A 20,849-nucleotide genomic window follows, 5' to 3' on the forward strand; every position below is an offset into this window, starting at 1 on the left:
TATTCAGTACGATTCCGGATAAATGTAGTAGTAGTTAGTAGTAGTTTCCTATGGTCACACCTCCATGTGTGTCTGTCTCATCAAGCCAGCTTGTGAAGTCATCATCCGCTTTATGCACTGTTGCGTAGCCGCCTTCAATGCGTGTGAACGGACATTGCAGGATGATATGGTCCATATTCTGGTTGGTGGCGTTACATGATGGGCAAGTTGGCGAGTCTTTGTAGCCCCATCGGTATAGGTTGTTAGCTGTTCTGCCCTGTTTTGATCTTATTCGGTTACAAGCGCTCCATTGTTTACGAGTTAGCTTCTTGAAACCAGGAAGAGGGACATTTGTGGGATCTTTAATTAGATCAGCACCTTTTGGTTTATTTTCGGACCATTGTTCCTTCCATGCATTGTTGAGGTCAAACGATTCAATCTTGGAGTTATAAAAAGGTTTTCGTGATTTAAGTCTCGAAGTAGTTGGAGCAGACTGGATAATGGTTTTTAGTGGAGTGTCAATTAGTGTATTTTCAATGCGATGATGTTGTTTCTGTGTTGCTTCCTGTCTGCGTATGTTAGGTGGAGCTATAGCACTCATTACAGGTAGCCAAGAGGTTGGGGTTGATTTTAATGTTCCGGAAATTGTTCGCATTGTGTCATTTAGCAATACATCTAACTTATTGACGTGTTTAGAGCGAGACCAAACTGGAGCACAATATTCTGCAACACTGTATGATAGGGCAAGAGATGATGTCCTAAGTACCGTTGGAGTGGCGCCCCACGATGTTCCTGCCAGTTTTTTAATTATGCCATTTCGTTTTCGCAGTTTTGTGGCAGTGTTTTCAATGTGCTGTTTGTATGTTAGCGAGCGATCTAAAGTCACACCCAGGTATTTTGGAGATGAGTCATATGGTAATTTGGAGTTGCCTACACGTATTGCAAGTTGTAGATTTGCCTTGTGATTGTCCAAATGGAAGAGGGTGCTTACAGTTTTTGTTGTGTTCATCTTTAGGTACCACTTGTTGAAAAAGATTTGTAGTTTTGTTGTATCATGGCTGAGGGTTTCTTTAATTTGTTTAATATCGCTAGATTGGTGTGATAGTACGAAGTCATCAGCGTAGCCAAGTTTGAGAGAGGTGGTCTGTGGTAAGTCACTAATATAGATGTTGAACAAAGTTGGTGCTAGAACTGAACCTTGGGGAACACCGTTTTTTATAGTTCTCTTTTTGCTTATTTTGTCACCCAAACATACATGATAAATTCTTGATCCAGACATTTTATTCAAAAGCTTTAGTGTTTTCTTACAAGGGATACATTTGGCTAACTTATACATCAAACCGTTGTGCCATACCGTGTCGTAAGCCGCAGATAGATCAATAAATACAGCTCCAATTTTCTGTTTTCTTTCATATCCCATTTCGATGTATGTCGTTAAGGCCAGAACTTGTTCAGTGGTATCTCTACCTGGTCGAAAGCCTGCTTGTTCTATTGGGATATAGGGGTCGAGTTGGGGTGCTATTCTGGTCAGTAGTATTCTCTCTAGAAGTTTAAAAAAACAACACAGCAGAGAAATTGGGCGATAACTTGATGGATCGTTTGAGGGTTTTCCAGGTTTGAGGATGGCAAGTATTTTTGCTTCTCTCTGCGCCTGGATCATCACGTTGCCGTCGTGCAGGGGCTTAAGTACTTCACTGAAGGAAAACTAAGAATGATCCAAACCCGGTCTCCGAACTTCGATGTCGAACTCCCGGAACCACACCTCCAAACTCCGGATAAATGATAGTCTATCATAACGCTGGTTGCGCTAGTGTCAACAAAAATGTGTAAGTTGGTTTCAGTTTATATAAAAAAGCTTTAGATAAATCTATCTTACAAACTAGTTGCTGACAAGATTTGGTAAAAATAAACTTTAAATGAATATGTTCATAACGGAGAGAAGTATAAAATAAATTAAAACATCAAACAATCAGAGGCAACTTATGTATTAACATATTTTGCACGAGGAGAATCACAGAAACAACAATTAGCATGTTCTACCATCAAGATTCTGCAATTTATTGTTGAAGAGGAGAAGAGACTTGAGATTTCGAAGATCCTGAAAAATACAACATTATACCGTTATGTTGACATAACATGACAGAATCCATGACATCATCGTAAGACAACACATGACGTCAACGTAGAACACGTGACATCATCTTAAAAGAACACATGCAGGTTTACGTCATTCAGTTCTATAAGACCTGGAGGGGAAAAGGGGCCTGGACCCCTTGGTCAAAAGCATGGCGGTAATGGCGGATTTTTGTTGTAAAAATTTCCACTTTAAGAAAAATTTTTAACATTCGCTCCCTCCCGAATCCGGATTTCTATTACTGCTTATATTAATGACAACCAGCGAATACAACCACGATACCGTAAGCATAAAATATTGAAAATAATGCTTCAGGTTTTTGTGAAATAGACACACACATTTAAATGAGGAAAATCTACGGTAAAATAACGTATATTTTGTCTTACTTAATGCTTTAGCTTTATTAGAAATAAATATCTTTCTTTACACTGTCAATGTGTTGTTAGGCTTTAATGCATAATCCAATGCGCATTGCTTGTTTTTGACTGTTTGTGAACAGCTTGGTGCAACTGTCTTTCTTGAATAGATGGGTAAATCTTAGTTAAAATGTCCAAAAAGTAGTTAGAAAAAGTTAGCTTACCCCTACGACTTAAGTCGACTGGAAATATATTATAAGTAGTTATGTAATTTTTTTGGTTTTTTTGGTAGGATTGATTCTGGGTGTTTAATAAGATATTATGATATTCTGATAAATCTACGGAGAACTTATGAAGAAAGTATCTTGAACTAGGAGAGCAAAAGAACGAAATTCAGAAATTGTATAATCATGTCGCTGGTTCTGTTTTGAGCCAAGATATTAGAAACTGGATTGTTTTTGACAACCATGGATCTGCTACTGAACAGAACTACATTAATTTACCATTGAAAATACGATTTCTTACATTAAAGTGCATTGGTTTCTCTGACATAACATTTTTCTTATTGCTGCATGAAGGCAAACCTGTTTAAATAATTATAATGTAGGTGAAGATATTTAGCATGTTGTATAATTGTTATTGTACAGTCATTATTTATAATATTATGGCCTTGTGTAATGTATGTCAAGAAGAACTTATTAATTCTCAAAAATGCTAACCTTCTTGCACTACTTTTGTCTTGTGTCCTTACAAATTACAGTTACCTATACTAATTTTTTCTAGGTTCAAACTTGACAAGCTTTTGAATTTTACATTATGCCTTTGAATTTTTCTTTTGGTCTTTTGGTAAAAATGTCAGTAAATTTTATCTAAAATAGTATTTTGTACAAAGAAACTATACATAATTGGAAAAGTATCATGTTGAGGGCAGATGACTTCTTTTACTAGATTGCTATTCTTATTCTTTTAAATAATATCGTAATTCTTCATAAGACATAAAAAGTTCTTTGCCATCAATTTTTGCTTCTTCCACATTCAACTTCATTGCAACCAATGCATCTTATGTGAATTTTTAATCACTTGGAATTGAAAAATGTATGGATTTTGTCAGATGATGCAGTACTATATTTAATGTTTCATGCATGTCATCATAAGCTTTTCTTGAGCAAATATTTCAAGGTAGGAGCATAATTTGGCCCATTATTGAACAAAGTAGTTTTTATCTGGATTTTGATGTACTAACCTGTTTACTATAACAAACATTTCATTTACAGAAACACCAGATGGCATTTATAAAACTTTTAGCATAAAGCAAACCTTTACACACCATCATCATGATTGTCCATAATCTGTCAAATTGTCCAGGCTTACTGTTTAATACAGGTATTTTTTTATTGTATGAAATGTACCTAAGAGTTCATTAAATAATCCTGCACTGCATTTGATTTCAATACAGCTCTGTTCTTAATATTTGCTTCATATTTTCAGAAAAATTTCATGAAAAAATTCTCCATTTCTTGGAGGTAAACTCAGTTGAAACAAGGAGTTTTAAGATACGCATATCTCGATAAGAATTGGTTGCTTTGCCTCGTCTAGCAAGCAATTAAGTAAAGAGCAAATAAGACTGGAGAAACATAACTTAAATTATAACTTAGGAGTAAAAACATTCACAAAATATATACCATCACACTTCAAGTATTGACTTAAAACAAAACACTGAACACTTCAAATGGTAAACAATCTTACGTTGCTTACCGGTGTCATGAAATGTTTCCTTTTCTGGCATTACTTCAGCATCCGTATACCAAACAAGTTTGCAGCATGTTTTAAAGATAAAATTTCTAAAAGTTTTTGTGCTTGGCATTGATATTTTATATAATCGCAATTGTGGTTGTCAAATCCGGGTGGGCGAAAAAAATTTAATTTTATGAGCCCGCGTCTTTCCGCTGACTTTGACAACCAAAATCCGCCATGTTTTTTTACCATGCGGCCGATTAATATCTCTTAAGCTCTCTAGTATCATTCTTTTTCTCATAATTCAAAGTGTAATTTATAAAGTAACTTTGGAATCGATTGCCCGGCTGCTTAATGGACGAAAGTGAGATCAAACAAATATTAGAGCCTCGCGAATTGACATATTGTGGCGTTCTCGGCCAAGGTAGTTTTGGTCAGGTTGTTCAAGTGAGACACGAAGATAACAAACAATATGCGGTTAAAATCAGCTTATTGGCAGACAAAACCAAGAAATATTTGAAATGTGAACTTGGTGTTCTCATGAAAGTCAAGTCGGAAAATATAGTGCAATATTTCAAACATTGGCATCATAACATCCGTGGAAATTTGTTTCTATTTATTCAACTGGAATTATGTTTCAACAATTTGATGGAGTTCGTGTACAATAACAGGATTGATGGTGGCGTGGAGATCATTAAAAACCCCAACTTCTTTCATCATTGTTTTCTACAAATATTACGTGGCCTTCAAGCATTGCACATGAAAAGTATTGTTCATCGCGATCTTTATGTTCAAAATATTCTTGTAGCTTTACCAGAGCCAACTAGCGTGCCGGAAATTCAAATTAAAATTACCGACTTCGGGCTTTCCCGTTATATAAATTCATCTACGAAGAATATTGCTTTGTCCAGAGATATTGCAAACGAATATTTCAGAGCACCCGAACTTGAACCCGGCAATTGTGCTCGTTATGATTACAAAGTTGACATGTACAGCGCTGGAGTTCTTTATTTTCTAACACGCTATCTACCAAACAAAAACGATTGGAGTATGGAATTTACAGAATTAAGGAATCTTCAGCGCGGCCCGAAGCATCTGGCTCACAATGACGAATTAGTTCATTTGACTATAAAAACGCTTTTAAGTAGTAATCCGAAAGAACGTCCAACTGCAGAAGATATTTTAGAGAAATGGGTTCAAGGAACAAATACAGTGGATGGTCCTAAACTGCAGGCATCGCATCCATTATCGACGCATGTAAGTCCAATTCACGACTCGATAAAGTCTGCTGTTAAAATAGAAGGCGAAGATTTCTGGCGAAGATGTGAATTGAGGGAAACCAGCGATTATTTATCTTTAAGGCAGACAATATTACAAAAAATACATTTCTCTGCCGATACAAATGTCGAGTTGTATGAGCAAACTAAGCTTTCATCACTTAGACTTTCATAAATGGGTTCAATGAGCTCAAAAATACTTTTTGGTATACCAATCTTATGATGGTATGTTGTAGTGTCTTTCTTGTATCCACACCAACTGTCTTCAGTGTCGGGGCAAATGTCGGGTTCATGTTGAGGGTTATCATCACTTGTGGCCACATGATAAAGGGATGCCTTGATTGCTTTGGCCATTTTATCTATGTCATGCAGGTTCTCTCTCACTGCCAATCCATAGTAATTTTGCAGAAGGTCAATTTTAGCATCAGTCAATCTGCCCTTTCCACTCACACCTTTACCATCCCCCAGTTTCACTCCTTTATGTGAACTCTTCAACCTCCGAAGGCGACTCCCCACTCTCTTTTGCACATGTCCAATGCATTCCAGTTTTTTTGTACCTTCATTGACGTTTTTCGTTGGAGGTGGACATTGTCGAATTTTCTCCGTATTGCTGCCTATTTTCATCCCGGAAGGGCAAGGATTTTCATCACAGTATCGGCCATGTTTGGCCATCTTCTGATTTTTGATGGCGGAGTTCTAACCGCTTTTCTCTTTTTATTCCGTTTATTTCCCATAATTTTTAAAAGTAAGAATTACAAAAATATACGAAAAATCAAACAAAACAAATATTTCAGGTGTAACTAAGTAAAACAAAGACTATTCTGACGATTTCAAGAAAGTACTTTCGAACTGCACGAGGCGAACAAACCGGTATGATTAGATGTCTTCGAGTCGTTGCTATGCCGACTAAATCCTACCAATTACAATTAATCTTTCCATAAGAGCTCTGAATAACATACACCAAAAGTACAGCTCGAAAACAGCTATTTTTTGCTTTTTTCGGGGGTGAAATATGGTTAAAAACACGTTGCTATGGCGTTGCTAAGGTTGAAAAATTAAGACATGGTCTCTTTGGTAGCTTTTTTTTGATATTTTGCATTATTCTATCGCAAAATAGATCCTATGTTCATCAAGTACAATAATCAAAGTAACATAAACTGCAAAAAAAATTTTTCCAAAAAATTTGAAAAAAAACGTGTCTGAAAGGGAGATGACCACCTTAAGACAGACAATACTACAAGTAATACATTTTTCTGCCGATACAAATGTCGAGTTGTATGAACAAACTAATGTCGATCAAGAAAAAACAATGTATATCATATCAAATGATGATGATGTTGAAAAAATGTTTGCAAGTGCAAAAAAGCATGATGGTCAACGTATAAAATTAGTTGTAAAGCGTAGTGATAATGTGTCCATTGGTTTCAGTGATTCTACGCAGGCTACTCCCAACTTAAGTTAAAATGTCTTGAAGTAAAAAAGATACTCACCAAAACCAAAGTTTTTTTACACTTGAAGTGTCTTGTCAAGACGTTTTCAATCAAGAAGTAATTGCACTTAATCAAGAAGTAATTGCACTTAATCAAGAAGTAATTGCACTTAATCAAGAAGTAATTGCACTTAATCAAGAGTAATAACACAATGTTTCCCAGCTGTATCATATAATTTACGAACCATCAGTAATTTCAAGGTCAATATTAGCTTTTCTTACTTACGATTGTAACAAACAAAAGTATTAATTGCAAAAGTATGTGTTGTTTTCTGTGTTTCATTTCTAAATTGCTGTTTTCTACGGATTAATATCCAATATGTACCCCCTCCCCCTCCCCACAATTATTGTTACAACTACAGCCCTGATTTGAATTTATTTTCATTGCAATTAGATAATGTCAATCTAATGAGCATTGCCTTATTTATAATACTTTGTGTAAGCAACTTTGACAGTACATATAAAATAATAAACTAAAGTATTTCTTTTTATTGTTAAACACGCAGGCAATCTTGAAAGAAAAACAAAAAGTTGTCTTTCATTAATAATAAATTTTTTAGCAGGACATTTAAACAAGACAGTAACAATGTAGTTTTAAAATCGTTTTATAAGCTATATTTATAATCTTTGCTATAAGGAATAAGTAATATTTATATATTCTTTGTTAATAAATGCTTTAGTGTAACATATGAGTATTAAACGTATGTAAATTTATGTACAGTCAGTGAGAAATAAAAAGACAAGCTATAATTCAGTTCAAAGACACTAATTTTCGTGGTAAACTATTTCTTAAGTTCATTTTTGTATTATAAATTAAGCTTAAATATATTAAAACATGTCTGCATGTGTATGTCACGAACGGCTAGAGGTCGGCAAAGGAAAAAAAATTTTTTTACGCCGGGATGTTAAAATTTTGTTTTTCACAAATAAGATTAAGGTTCAAGGAATCTCGCGAGAAAATCATTAAGGTACACGTTTCAGATAAAGTATAAAAATAATCGATACACTTACACAATTCGGAGTATTTTGAGCACAAATGACGTTGATGTTGCATTGTCTTTAACTTCTACATTCTCTCACATAACAAACAAATTACTTTCTGTTTCATGGTTTCTCAGTTACATTAAACAATTTGTACCTGCCATACAAATTGAAAAGCGAGCAAGATGAAACACTTCGCTATTCAATTGTTATTTGTTGTGTTTGATTTACGTTTAAAACAAGCTACGAAAGACAACTATCTTCATGTAACTAGCCCCTTAAAGATGTGAAACAAGTTCTCATCATCTTTTATTAAAAACAAACGCTCATGTAATTTGTGTCATATTTCAATTTTTCTCATCTTCATTTCGCCTCATCTCATTTCTTTACACAACAGGTACATCTTCTTTCTTCCCCAGTTTCTTCAGACTTGACTTTATATCTTCTGTACAACAATCTCCAGATATTTCATACTTGAAAAATGGTCACCGACTTACTTCGTTTGTAATATTTTCATGATTGTACAGACACTCATCCCTTATCATTAGATAGTGTTGGATTATGACTCGTATCTTCTTTTTTGCTTTCATTTGGGAAGTCAACGTACTCTATACCTGGTTCAATTTCAGTCGTCTGATCTGATTTTCCACTGACGTTATAATGTCTGGAGTGAAGTCCATCTTGACTTCTTGCAGCTTCATAATTCAATGAAAGTTGAAGAAGGGTTGATGGTAAAGAAATGTCTAAATTCTTTTTTTAACTGATGTTTACAGTCGGAAGGGTTGTTATCGCAGCTTACAGTTAAAATATCTGTGACGTTTGTAGCCGTGCGCGCATGCTCAAACTTACCACGTTCATCACTATCGTCAATTTGCTCAGTCAAATTATTGACTGTTGAACTTCCTTCTTCAACAAAAAAAGACGTACTTTGAGCGCGAACAAGAGAAGAAAATTGCGTTTTTTTGTTGTCAAAGCAACTCCAATCAAACATTAGACCTCCATCATCAACACTTCCGGTATAATTTCCACCAAAACCTGAGTCTTGATCATCATCCGTGTAGGACGTATGACACTTTTTTGTCAGTTTATCATCAAAGTTATCAGACACCACAGAGTGTTGGCTTTCATCAGGTTGAGTTATCTTGTTGCACATGAGTTTAACTTTAGCCTTGAAACAACGAAAAACAACATAAGTTTGTGGCATGTTTGTAAATGTAGATCGTCCAGGTTGGTATAGTCCTGAGAAGGACTGTTTTTGTTGTTGCTGACTGACGTTTCGACAACCTTAGAGGTAGTCATCTTCACAGTCAAATGAAGAGTAAACGACAAATGAAGAGTAAATGGACGTTTACTCCTCATTTGACTCTGAAGATGACTACCGCTAAGGTTGTCGAAACGTCAGTCAACAACAACAAAAACAGTCCTTCTCAGGACAATACCAACCTGGACGATCTACATCTACAAACATGTAACGATACTCCTGGGTTCAAACCATTTACTTTATAAATTTGTGGTTTGCTGAGCGATGGTTCATAGCAAAATCTATACTAGGAGCAATTGTTTGATGAACGATGTACAAAATTCAATTGAATCAAAATAAAATTGGCTTGAAAAGTTAACAGATAAACTATTAGTGGTAAACACATAAAGCATTTTTTTACCATACAATGTATTGAAGTAACTTTTGAAATAACAAAGTAGATACAACAATAATTTATCAAACCAAGTCTAGGTAAGTATCATTAACATGACTAGACAGGAATAATGCAAACTATGTAAAATGAGCGCTTTGGAAAAAAACCATTACAAGTACCTTTTCAGCATCTGTTATCTTCACACGATCGAGAATGAACTAAACAGTCAAAAAAAACAACACAGAACGTCTAAGAAATATACCTATAAACTTTTAAACCAAAAAGTAATGAATGTAAAAATATTACAAAAACAAAGTAAAAATGTTGGTTTGATACAAAAAAAACCCATCATGTGTTGCTCGTGTATTCAAGGATGAATAACAAATTATGAACAAAAAGGATGAGAAATATACGATGACAAAAAAAATAAGACATTTTTGAAGCTTTGTATTAGACTACAGTAAAAAAAGCTTTGTTTACTTCTCTGGCCTTGAAGTGCGAAAATATTTGAATCCTATGAGATTTAGAAGAAACGCAAGGATTTCCTATAATAACAAATATTATAAGCGTAAAGATAGTACAAGCTAATACAAATAATTTCCCTAAACATCAACATTATTCCCCAAACATCAGTATTTATATTAATCATAAATATATTAATGAACATACATGATTGCTTGATTTGAGCAAGCCCCAAAAAAGTATGCTTATTTTACGCATGCTCAAAAACTATGCTCAATTTGCGCATGCTCAAAAACTATGCTTAATTTGCACATGGCGATACATGAAAGCCCATACACGTTGGTCCATACACACATGCTGAAGCACTACACCATGCTGTGGAACAACGGAAAACTTCAGCAAAACTCACCAGCCAATGCAAGGATGCGTAAATGAAAAAGAGAAGATACTTTTGCCACCTCAGTAACGTGGGCAAAATCATTCGATCTTACATCAAGTTCCACAAGGCCACGTAAACAATCCAAACCTACAAGAATGCAGAAACCTTTTGAAACTGTTCAGTAACTATTCGCAAATTCAGTACGATTCCGGATAAATGATAGTTTATCATAACGCTGGTTGCGCTAGTGTCAACAAAAATGTGTAAGTTGGTTTCAGTTTATATAAAAAAAGCTTTAGATAAATCTATCTTACAAACTAGTTGCTGAGAAGATTTGGTAAAAAAAACTTTAAATGAATATGTTCATAACGGAGAGAAGTATAAAATAAGTTAAAACATCAAACAATCAGAGGCAACTTATGTATTAACATATTTTGCACGAGGACTGTCACAAAATTAACAATCAGCATATTCTACCATCAAGATTTTGCAATTTATTGTTGAAGAGGAGAAGAGACTTGAGATTTCGAAGATCCTGAAAAATACAACATTATACCGTTATGTGACGTACTTGAGAGAATGCATGACATCATCGTAACAGAAAACATGACGTCAACGTAGAACACATGACATCATCGCAAAAGAACACACGACAGGTTGTAGAATTACTTCCGGTTTACGTCCGGTTTGTCGAAGACGTAGTTTGCTTAAGTTCTCTATTATCATTCTTTTTCTCAGAATTCAAAGTGTAATTTATAAAGTAACTTTGGAATCTAATGCCCGGCAGCTTAATGGACGAAAGTGAGATCAAACAAGTATTAGAGTCTCGCGAATTGACATATTGTGGCGTTCTCGGCCAAGGTAGTTTTGGTCAGGTTGTTCGAGTGATACACAAAGATACCAAACAATATGCTGTTAAAATCAGCTTATTGGCAGACGAAACCATGAAATATTCGGAACGTGAAGTTGGTGTTCTCATGAAAGTCAAGTCGGAAAATGTAGTGCAATATTTCAAACATTGGCTAGATAACATCGGTGGAAATTTGTTTCTATTTATTCAACTGGAATTATGTTTCAAAAATTTGATGGAGTTCGTGTACAATAACAGGATTAATGGTGGCGTGGAGATCATTAAAAACCCCAAGTTCTTTCATCATTGTTTTCTACAAATATTACGTGGCCTTCAGGCATTGCACATGAAAAATATTGTTCATCGCGATCTTCATGCTCATAATATTCTTGTAGCTTTACCAGAGCCAACTAGCGTGCCTGAAATTCAAATTAAAATTACCGACTTTGGCCTTTCCCGTTATATAAATTCATCTACGAAGAATATTGATTTGTCCAGAGGTATTGCAAACGAATATTTCCGAGCACCCGAACTTGAACCCGGCAATTGTGTTCCTTATGATTACAAAGTTGACATGTACAGCGCTGGAGTTGTTCTTTATTTTCTAACACGCTATCTACCAAACCGAAACGATTGGAGTACGGAACTTGATGAATTAAGGAATGGTAGGCGCAACCCGAAGCATCTGGCTCACAATAACGAATTACTTCATTTGACTATACTAACGCTTTTAAGAATTAATCCGAAAGAACGTCCAACTGCAGAAGATATTTTAGAGAAATGGGTTCAAGGAACAAATACAGTGGATGGTCCTAAACTGCAGGCATCGCATTCATTATCGAGGCATGTAAGTCCATATCACGACTTGATAGATTGTGCTGTTAAAATAGAAGGTGAAGATTTCTGGCGAAGGTGCGAATTGACGGAAACCAGCGATTATTCATCTTTAAGACAGACAATACTACAAATAATCCATTTTTCTGCCGATACAAATGTCGAGTTGTATGAACAAACTACGGTCGATCAAAAGGAAAGAACGTATATCATATCAAATGATGATGATGTTGAAAAAATGTTTGCAAGTGCAAAAAAGCATGATGGTCAACGTATAAATTTAGTTGTAAAGCGTAGTGATGTGTCCATTGGTTTCAGTGATTCTACGCAGGCTAATCCCAACTTAAGTTAAAATGTCTTGAAGTAAAAAAGATACTCCCCAAAACCAAAGTTCTTTACACTTGAAGTGTCTTGTCAAGACGTTTTCAATCAAGAAGTAATTGCACTTAATCAAGAAGTAATTGCACTTAATCAAGAAGTAATTGCACTTAATCAGGAGTAATAACACAATGTTTCCCAGCTTTATCATATAATTTACGAACCATCAGTAATTTCAAGGTCAATATTAGCTTTTCTTACTTACAATTGTAACAAACAAAAGTATTAATTGCAAAAGTACGTGTTGTTTTCTGTGTTTCATTTCTAAATTGCTGTTTTCTACGGATTAATATCGAATATGTACCCCTCCTACATTTCTCGTTACAACTAAAGCCCTGATTTGAGTTTATTTTCATTGCAATTAGATAATGCCAATCCAATGAGCATTGCCCTATTTATAATACTTTGTGTAAGCAACTTTAACAGTACATTTTTTTTGTCTCTGAAGATGACTACCGCTAAGGTGGTCGAAACGTCAGTCAACAACAACAAAAACAGTCCTTCACAGGACTATAGGAACCTGGACGATATACATTTACAAACATGTAACGATACTCCCGGGTTCAAACCATTTACTTTGACAGTACATATAAAATATTAAACTAAAGTATTTCTTTTTATTGTTAAACACGCAGGCAATCTTGAAAGAAAAACAAAAAGTTGTCTTTCATCAATAATAAATTTTTTTAGCAGGACATTTAAACAAGACAGTAACAATGTAGTTTTAAAATCGTTTTATAAGCTATGTTTATAATCTTTGCTATAAGGAATAAGTAATATTTATATATTCTTTGTTAATAAATGCTTTCGTGTAACATAGGAGTATTAAACGTATGTAAATTTATGTACAACCAGTGAGAAATAAAAAGACAAGCTATAGTTCAGTTCAAAGACACTAAATTTCGTGGTAAACTATTTCTTCAGCTCATTTTTGTATTATAAATTAAGCTTAAATATATTAAAACATGTCTGCATGTGTATGTCACGAACGGCTGGAGGTCGGCAAAGGAAAAAAAATTTGTTACGCCGGCATGTTAAAATGACATCCTTTAATTTTGTCACAAATAAGATTAAGGTTCAAGGAATCTCACGAGAAAATCATTAAGTCACACGTTTCAGCTAAAGTATAAAAAATAATCGATACACTTGGACAATTCGGAGTATTCTGAGCACAAATGACGTTGATGTTGCATTGTCTTTAACTTCCACATTTTCTCACACAACAAACAAATTACTTTCTGTTTCATGGTTTCTCAGTTACATTAAGCAATTTGTATCTGCCATACAAATTGAAAAGCGAGCAAGATGAAAAACTTCGCTATTCAATTGTTATTTGTTGTGTTTGATTTACGTTTAAAACAAGCTACGAAAGACAACTATCTTCATGTAACTAGCCCCTTAAAGATGTGAAACAAGCTCTCATCATCTTTTATTAAAAACAAACGCTCATGTAATTTGTGTCATCTTTTAATTTTTCTCATCTTCATTTCGCCATCATCTCATTTCTTTACACAACAGGTACATCTTCTTTCTTCCCCAGTTTCTTCAGACTTGACTTTAGATCTTCTGCGCAACAATCTCCAGATATTTCATACTTGAAAAATGGTCACCGACTTACTTCGTTTGTAATATTTTCATGATTGTACAGACACTCATCCCTTATCATTAGATAGTGTTGGATTATGACTCGTATCTTCTATTTTGGTTTCATTTGGGAAGTCAACGTTCTCTATACCTGGTTGAATTTCAGTCGTCTGATCTGCTATTCCACTGACGTTATAATGTCTGGAGTGAAGTCCATCTTGACTTCTTGCAGCTTCATAATTCAATGAAAGTTGAAGAAGGGTTGATGGTAAAAAAATGTCTAAATCTATTTTTAACTGATATTTACGGACGGACGGGTTGTTATCGCAGCTTACAGATAAAATATCTGTGATATTTGTAGCCGTGTGCGCATGCTCAAACTTACCACGTTCATCACTATCGTCAATTTGCTCAGTCAAATTATTGACTGTTGAACTTCCTTCTTCAACATAAAAAGACGTACTTTGAGCGGGAACAAGAGAAGGAAATTGCGTGTTTTTGTTGTCAAAGCAACTCCAATCAAACATTAGACCTCCATCGTCTACACTTCCGGCATAATTTCCACCAAAACCTGAGTCTTGATCATCATCCGTGTAGGAAGTATGACACTTTTTTCTCAGTTTATCATCAAAGTTATCAGACACCACAGAGTGTTGGCTCTCCTCAGGTTGAGTTATCTTGTTGCACATGAGTTTAACTTTAGCCTTGAAACAACGAAAAACAACATAAGTTTGTGGCATGTTTGTAAATGTAGATCGTCCAGGTTGGTATAGTCCTGAGAAGGACTGTTTTTGTTGTTGTTGACTGACGTTTCGACAACCTTAGCGGTAGTCATCTTCACAGTCAAATGAGGAGTAAACGACAAATGAGGAGTAAATGGACGTTTACTCCTCATTTGACTCTGAAGATGACTACCGCTAAGGTTGTCGAAACGTCAGTCAACAACAACAAAAACAGTCCTTCTCAAGACTATACCAACCTGGACGATCTACATCCACAAACATGTAACGATACTCCCGGGTTCAAACCATTTACTTTATAAATTTGTGGTTTGCTGCGAGATGGTTAATAGCAAAAGCTATGCTAGGAGTAATTGTTTGATGAACGATGTACAAAATTCAATTGAATCAAAATCAAAGTGGCTTGAAAAGTCAACAGATAAACTATTTGTGGTAAACACATAAAGCATTTTTTTACCATACAATGTATTGAAGTAACTTTTGAAATAACAAAGTAGATACAGCAATAGTTTATCAAACCAAGTCTACGTAAGTATCATTAATATGTCTGGGCAGGAATAATGCAAACTATGTAAAATGAGCGCTTTGAAAAAAACACATTACAAGTACCTTTTCACCATCTGTTATCTTCACACCATCGAGAATCAACTAAACAGTCAAAAAAAAACAACGTCAAACAAATATACCTATAAACAATCATGGTATCTTTTTTAAACCAAAAAGTAATGAAGATAAAAATATTACAAAAATAAAATAAAAATGTTGGTTTGACACAAAAAACCCCATCATGTGTTGCTCGTATATTCAAGGGTAGATAACAAATTATCAACAAAAAGGATGAGAAATATACGATGACAAAAAAAATAAGACATTTTTGAAGCTTTGTATTAGACAACAGTAACAAAAGCTTTGTTTACTTCTCTGGCCTTGAAGTGCGAAAATATTTGAATCCTATGAGATTTAGAAGAAACGCAAGGATTTCCTATAATAACAAATATTATAAGCGTAAAGATAGTACAAGCTAATACAAGTAATTTCCCTAAACCTCAACATCATTCCCCAAACATCAATATGTATAGTAATCATAAATATATTAATGAACATACATGATTGCTTGATTTGAGCAAGACCCAAAAAGTATGCTTATTTTGCGCATGCTCAAAAACTATGCTCAATTTGCGCATGCTCAAAAACTATGCTTAATTTGCAAATGGCGATACATGAAAGCCAATACACGTTCGTCCATACACACATTCTCAAGCACTACATCATGCTGTAAAACAACAGAAAATTTTAGTCAAACTCACCAGACAATGCAAGGATGCGTAAATGAAAAATTTTAGTCAAACTCACCAGCCAATGCACGGATGCGTAAATGAAAAATTTTAGTAAAACTCACCAGCCAATGCAAGGATGCGTAAATGAAAAAGAGAAGATACTTTCGCAACCTCAGTAACGTTGGCAACATCATTCCATCTTACATCAATTTCCACAAGGCCACGTAAACAATCCAAACCTAGAAGAATGCAGAAACCTTTTTTGAAGCTGTTCAGTAACTATTCGCTAATTCAGTACGATTCCGGATAAATGATAATTTATCACAACGCTGGTTGCACAAGTGTCAACAAAAATGTGTAAGTTGGTTTCAGTTAATGTAAAAAAATCTTTAGATAAATTTATCGTACAAACTAGTTGCTGACAAGATTTGGTAAAAAAAACTTTAAATGAATATGTTCATAACGGAGAGAAGTATAAAATAATTTATAATATCAAACAATCAGAGGCAACTTATGGATTAACATATTTTGCACGAGAAGTGTCACAGAAACAACAATCAGCATATTCTACCATCAAGATTCTGCAATTTATTGTTGAAGAGAAGTGACTTGAGATTTTGAAGATCCTGAAAAATACAACATACTGTTATGTTGACATAACATGACAGAATGCATGACATCATCGTAAGACAACACATGACGTCAACGTAGAACACGTGACATCATCTTAAAAGAACACATGCAGGTTTACGTCATTGAGTTCTATAAGACCTGGAGGGGAAAAGGGGCCTGGACCCCTTGGTCAAAAACATGGCAGTAATGGCGAATTTTGGTTGTCAAAACTTCTAATTTGAGAAAAATTTTTAACATTCGCTCCCTCCCGAATCCGTATTTCTATTACTGCTTATATTAATGATAACCAGCGAAAACAACCACGATACCGTAAGCATAAAATATTGAAAATAATGCTTCAGGTTTTTCTGAAATAGACACACACATTTAAATGAGGTAAATCTACTGTAAAATAACGTATATTTTGTCAAGTAATGCTTTAGCTATATTAGAAATAAATATCTTTCTTTACACTGTCAATGTGTCGTCAAGCTTTAATGCATAATCCCATGCGCAATACTTGTGTTTTTGACTGTTTGTTAACAGCTTGGTGCAACTGTCTTTCTTAAATAGATGGGTAAATCTTAGTTAAAATGTCCAAAAAGGAGTTAGAAAAAGTTAGCTTACCCCTACGACTTAAGTCGACTGGAAATATATTATAAGTAGGTATGTAATTTTTTTTAGTTTTTTTTTGGTAGGATTGATTCTGAGTGTTTAATAAGGTATTATGATATTCTGATAAATCTACTGAAAACTTATGAGGAAAATATCTTGAACTAGGAGAGCAAAAGAACGAAATTCAGAAATTCTATAATCATGTTGCTGGTTCTGTTTTGAGCCAAGATATTAGAAACTGGATTGTTTTTGACAACCATGGATCTACTACTGAACAGAACTACATTAATTTACCATTGAAAATACGATTTCTTAAATTAAAGTGCATTGGTTTCTCTGACATAACATTTTTCTTATTGCTGCATGAAGGCAAACCTGTTTAAATAATTATAATGTAGGTGAAGATATTTAGCATGTTGTATAATTGTTATTGTACAGTCATTATTTATAATATTATGGCCTTGTGTAATGTATGTCAAGAAGAACTTATTAATTCTCAAAAATGCTAACCTTCTTGCACTACTTTTCTCTTGTGTCCTTACAAAATACAGTTACCAATACTAATTTTTTCTAGGTTCAAACTTGACAAGCTTTTGAATTTTCATTATGCCTTCGAATTTTTCTTTTGGTCATATGGTAAAAATATCAGTAAATTTTATCTAAAATAGTATTTTGTACAAAGAAACTATATATAATTGGAAAAGTATCATGTTGAGGGCAGATGACTTCTTTTACAAGATTGCTATTCTTATTCTTTTAAATAATATCGTAATTCTTTATAAGACATAAAAAGTTCTTTGCCATCAATTTTTGCTTCTTCCACATTCAACTTCATTGCAACCAATGCATCTTATGTGAATTTTTAATCACTTGGAATTGAAAAACGTATGGATTTTGTCAGATGATGCATTACTATGTTTAATGTTTCATGCATGTCATCATAAGCTTTTCTTGAGCAAATATTTCAAGGTAGGAGCATAATTTGGCCCATTATTGAACAAAGTAGTTTCTATCTTGATTTTGATGTACTAACTTGTTTACTATAACAAACATTTCATTTACAGAAACACCAGATGGCATTTATAAAACTTTTAGCATAAAGCAAACCTTTACACACCATCATCATGATTGTCCATAATCTATCAAATTGTCCAGGATAACTGTTTAATACAGGTATTTTATATTGTACAAAATGTACCTAAGAGTTCATTAAATAATCTTGCACCACATTTGATTTCAATACAGCTCTGTTCTTAATATTTGCTTCATATTTTCAGAAAAATATCATGAAAAAATCCTCCACTTCTTGAAGGTAAACTCAGTTGAAACAAGGAGTTTTAAGATATGCATATCTCGATAAGAATTGGTTGCTTTGCCTCGTCTAGCAAGCGATTAAGTAAAGAGCAAATAAGACTGGAGAAACATAACTTAAATTATAACTTAGGAGTAAAAACATTCACAAAATATATACCATCACACTTCAAGTATTGACTTAAAGCAAAACACTGAACACTTCAAATGGTAAACAATCTTACGTTGCTTACCGGTGTCATGAAATGTTTCCTTTTCTGACATTACTTCAGCATCCGTATACCAAACAAGTTTGCAGCATGTTTTAAAGATAAAATTTCTAAAAGTTTTTGTGCTTGGCATTGATATTTTATATAATCGCAATTGTGGTTGTCAAATCCGGGTAGGCGAAAAAAATTTAATTTTATGAGCCCGCGTCTTTCCGCTGACTTTGACAACCAAAATCCGCCATGTTTTTTTACCATGCGGCCGATTAATATCTCTTAAGCTCTCTAGTATCATTCTTTTTCTCATAATTCAAAGTGTAATTTATAAAGTAACTTTGGAATCGATTGACTGGCAGCTTAATGGACGAAAGTGAGATCAAACAAATATTAGAGCCTCGCGAATTGACATATTGTGGCGTTCTCGGCCAAGGTAGTTTTGGTCGGGTTGTTCAAGTGAGACACGAAGATAACAAACAATATGCGGTTAAAATCAGCTTATTGGCAGACAAAACCAAGAAATATTTGAAATGTGAACTTGGTGTTCTCATGAAAGTCAAGTCGGAAAATATAGTGCAATATTTCAAACATTGGCATCATAACATCCGTGGAAATTTGTTTCTATTTATTCAACTGGAATTATGTTTCAACAATTTGATGGAGTTCGTGTACAATAACAGGATTGATGGTGGCGTGGAGATCATTAAAAACCCCAACTTCTTTCATCATTGTTTTCTACAAATATTACGTGGCCTTCAAGCATTGCACATGAAAAGTATTGTTCATCGCGATCTTTATGTTCAAAATATTCTTGTAGCTTTACCAGAGCCAACTAGCGTGCCGGAAATTCAAATTAAAATTACCGACTTCGGGCTTTCCCGTTATATAAATTCATCTATGAAGAATATTGCTTTGTCCAGAGATATTGCAAACGAATATTTCAGAGCACCCGAACTTGAACCCGGCAATTGTGTTCCTTATGATTACAAAGTTGACATGTACAGCGCTGGGGTTATTCTTTATTTTCTAACACGCTATCTACCAAACCGAAACGGTTGGAGTATGGAATTTACAGAATTAAGGAATCTTCAGCGCGGCCCGAAGCATCTGGCTCACAATGACGAATTACTTCATTTTACTATAAAAACGCTTTTAAGTAGTAATCCGAAAGAACGTCCAACTGCAGAAGATATTTTAGAGAAATGGGTTCAAGGAACAAATACAGTGGATGGTCCTAAACTGCAGGCATCGCATTCATTATCGACACATGTAAGTCCAATTCACGACTCGATAAAGTGTGCTGTTAAAATAGAAGGTGAAGATTTCTGGCGAAGGTGCGAATTGAGGGAAACCAGCGATTATTTATCTGTAAGGCAGACAATATTACAAAAAATACATTTCTCTGCCGATACAAATGTCGAGTTGTATGAGCAAACTACTGTCGATCAAGAAAAAACAATGTATATCATATCAAATGATGATGATGTTGAAAGAATGTTTGCAAGTGCAAAAAAGCGTGATGATGGTCAACGTATAAAATTAGTTGTAAAGCGTAGTGATGTGTCCATTGGTTTCAGTGATTCTACGGAAGCTACTCTAACTTCAGTTAAAATGTCTTAAAGTAAAAAAGATACTCCCCAAAACCAAAGTTTTTTACACTTGAAGTGTCTTGTCAAGACATTTTCAATCAAGAAGTAATTGCACTTAATCAAGAGGTAATTGCACTTAATCAAGAAGTAACTGCACTTAATCAAGAGTAATAACACAATGTTTCCCAGCTTTATCATATAATTTACGAACCATCAGTAATTTCAAGGTCAATATTAGCTTTTCTTACTTACAATTGTAACAAACAAAAGTATTAATTGCAAAAGTACGTGTTGTTTTCTGTGTTTCATTTCTAAATTGCTGTTTTCTACGGATTAATATCGAATATGTACCCCTCCTACATTTCTCGTTACAACTACAGCCCTGATTTGAGTTTATTTTCATTGCAATTAGATAATGCCAATCCAATGAG

General features: G+C 34.4%; 3 protein-coding genes and 3 long non-coding RNA genes across 7 annotated transcripts; 3 read left to right on the forward strand and 3 right to left on the reverse strand.

Annotated features, from left to right (window-relative positions):
* Window positions 1-6,734: 6,734 nt before the first annotated feature.
* On the forward strand, window positions 6,735-7,227 carry LOC124454615. Its single transcript, XR_006951535.1, has 2 exons — window positions 6,735-7,069; window positions 7,112-7,227. It is a non-coding gene; the product is annotated as an uncharacterized LOC124454615 (long non-coding RNA).
* A 1,695-nt stretch (window positions 7,228-8,922) lies between these two features.
* On the reverse strand, window positions 8,923-10,498 carry LOC124455005. Its single transcript, XR_006951649.1, has 4 exons — window positions 10,456-10,498; window positions 10,065-10,129; window positions 9,764-9,802; window positions 8,923-9,118 (listed from the first exon to the last, which is right to left on the reverse strand). It is a non-coding gene; the product is annotated as an uncharacterized LOC124455005 (long non-coding RNA).
* A 613-nt stretch (window positions 10,499-11,111) lies between these two features.
* LOC124454586 (serine/threonine-protein kinase/endoribonuclease IRE1-like) lies at window positions 11,112-12,727 on the forward strand. The gene has a single exon (XM_047005359.1). The coding sequence runs from the start codon at window positions 11,202-11,204 to the stop codon at window positions 12,459-12,461; it is 1,260 nt and encodes a 419-aa protein (XP_046861315.1). The 5' UTR covers window positions 11,112-11,201; the 3' UTR covers window positions 12,462-12,727.
* Window positions 12,728-12,826: 99 nt separating this feature from the next.
* On the reverse strand, window positions 12,827-13,108 carry LOC124454588. Its single transcript, XR_006951525.1, has 2 exons — window positions 13,064-13,108; window positions 12,827-12,904 (listed from the first exon to the last, which is right to left on the reverse strand). It is a non-coding gene; the product is annotated as an uncharacterized LOC124454588 (long non-coding RNA).
* Window positions 13,109-13,147: 39 nt separating this feature from the next.
* On the reverse strand, window positions 13,148-18,883 carry LOC124454587. 2 transcript variants are annotated; one of them, XM_047005361.1, is made up of 7 exons: window positions 18,860-18,883; window positions 16,660-16,714; window positions 16,211-16,327; window positions 15,729-15,793; window positions 15,421-15,459; window positions 14,457-14,775; window positions 13,148-14,303 (listed from the first exon to the last, which is right to left on the reverse strand). In XM_047005361.1, the coding sequence occupies exons 1-7, from the start codon at window positions 18,866-18,868 to the stop codon at window positions 14,140-14,142; spliced, it is 768 nt and encodes a 255-aa protein (XP_046861317.1). In that variant the 5' UTR covers window positions 18,869-18,883; the 3' UTR covers window positions 13,148-14,139. The 2 variants fall into 2 exon arrangements, with proteins under 2 accessions (XP_046861317.1, XP_046861316.1); XM_047005360.1 differs by having other exon boundaries at window positions 13,148-14,775.
* Window positions 18,884-19,083: 200 nt separating this feature from the next.
* On the forward strand, window positions 19,084-20,705 carry LOC124454454 (serine/threonine-protein kinase Nek4-like). The gene has a single exon (XM_047005263.1). The coding sequence runs from the start codon at window positions 19,193-19,195 to the stop codon at window positions 20,447-20,449; it is 1,257 nt and encodes a 418-aa protein (XP_046861219.1). The 5' UTR covers window positions 19,084-19,192; the 3' UTR covers window positions 20,450-20,705.
* The last annotated feature ends 144 nt before the right edge of the window (window positions 20,706-20,849 follow it).

Source organism: Xenia sp. Carnegie-2017, unplaced genomic scaffold (assembly GCF_021976095.1).
Source record: "Xenia sp. Carnegie-2017 unplaced genomic scaffold, XeniaSp_v1 HiC_scaffold_3, whole genome shotgun sequence".
Taxonomy (NCBI): domain Eukaryota; kingdom Metazoa; phylum Cnidaria; class Anthozoa; order Malacalcyonacea; family Xeniidae; genus Xenia; species Xenia sp. Carnegie-2017.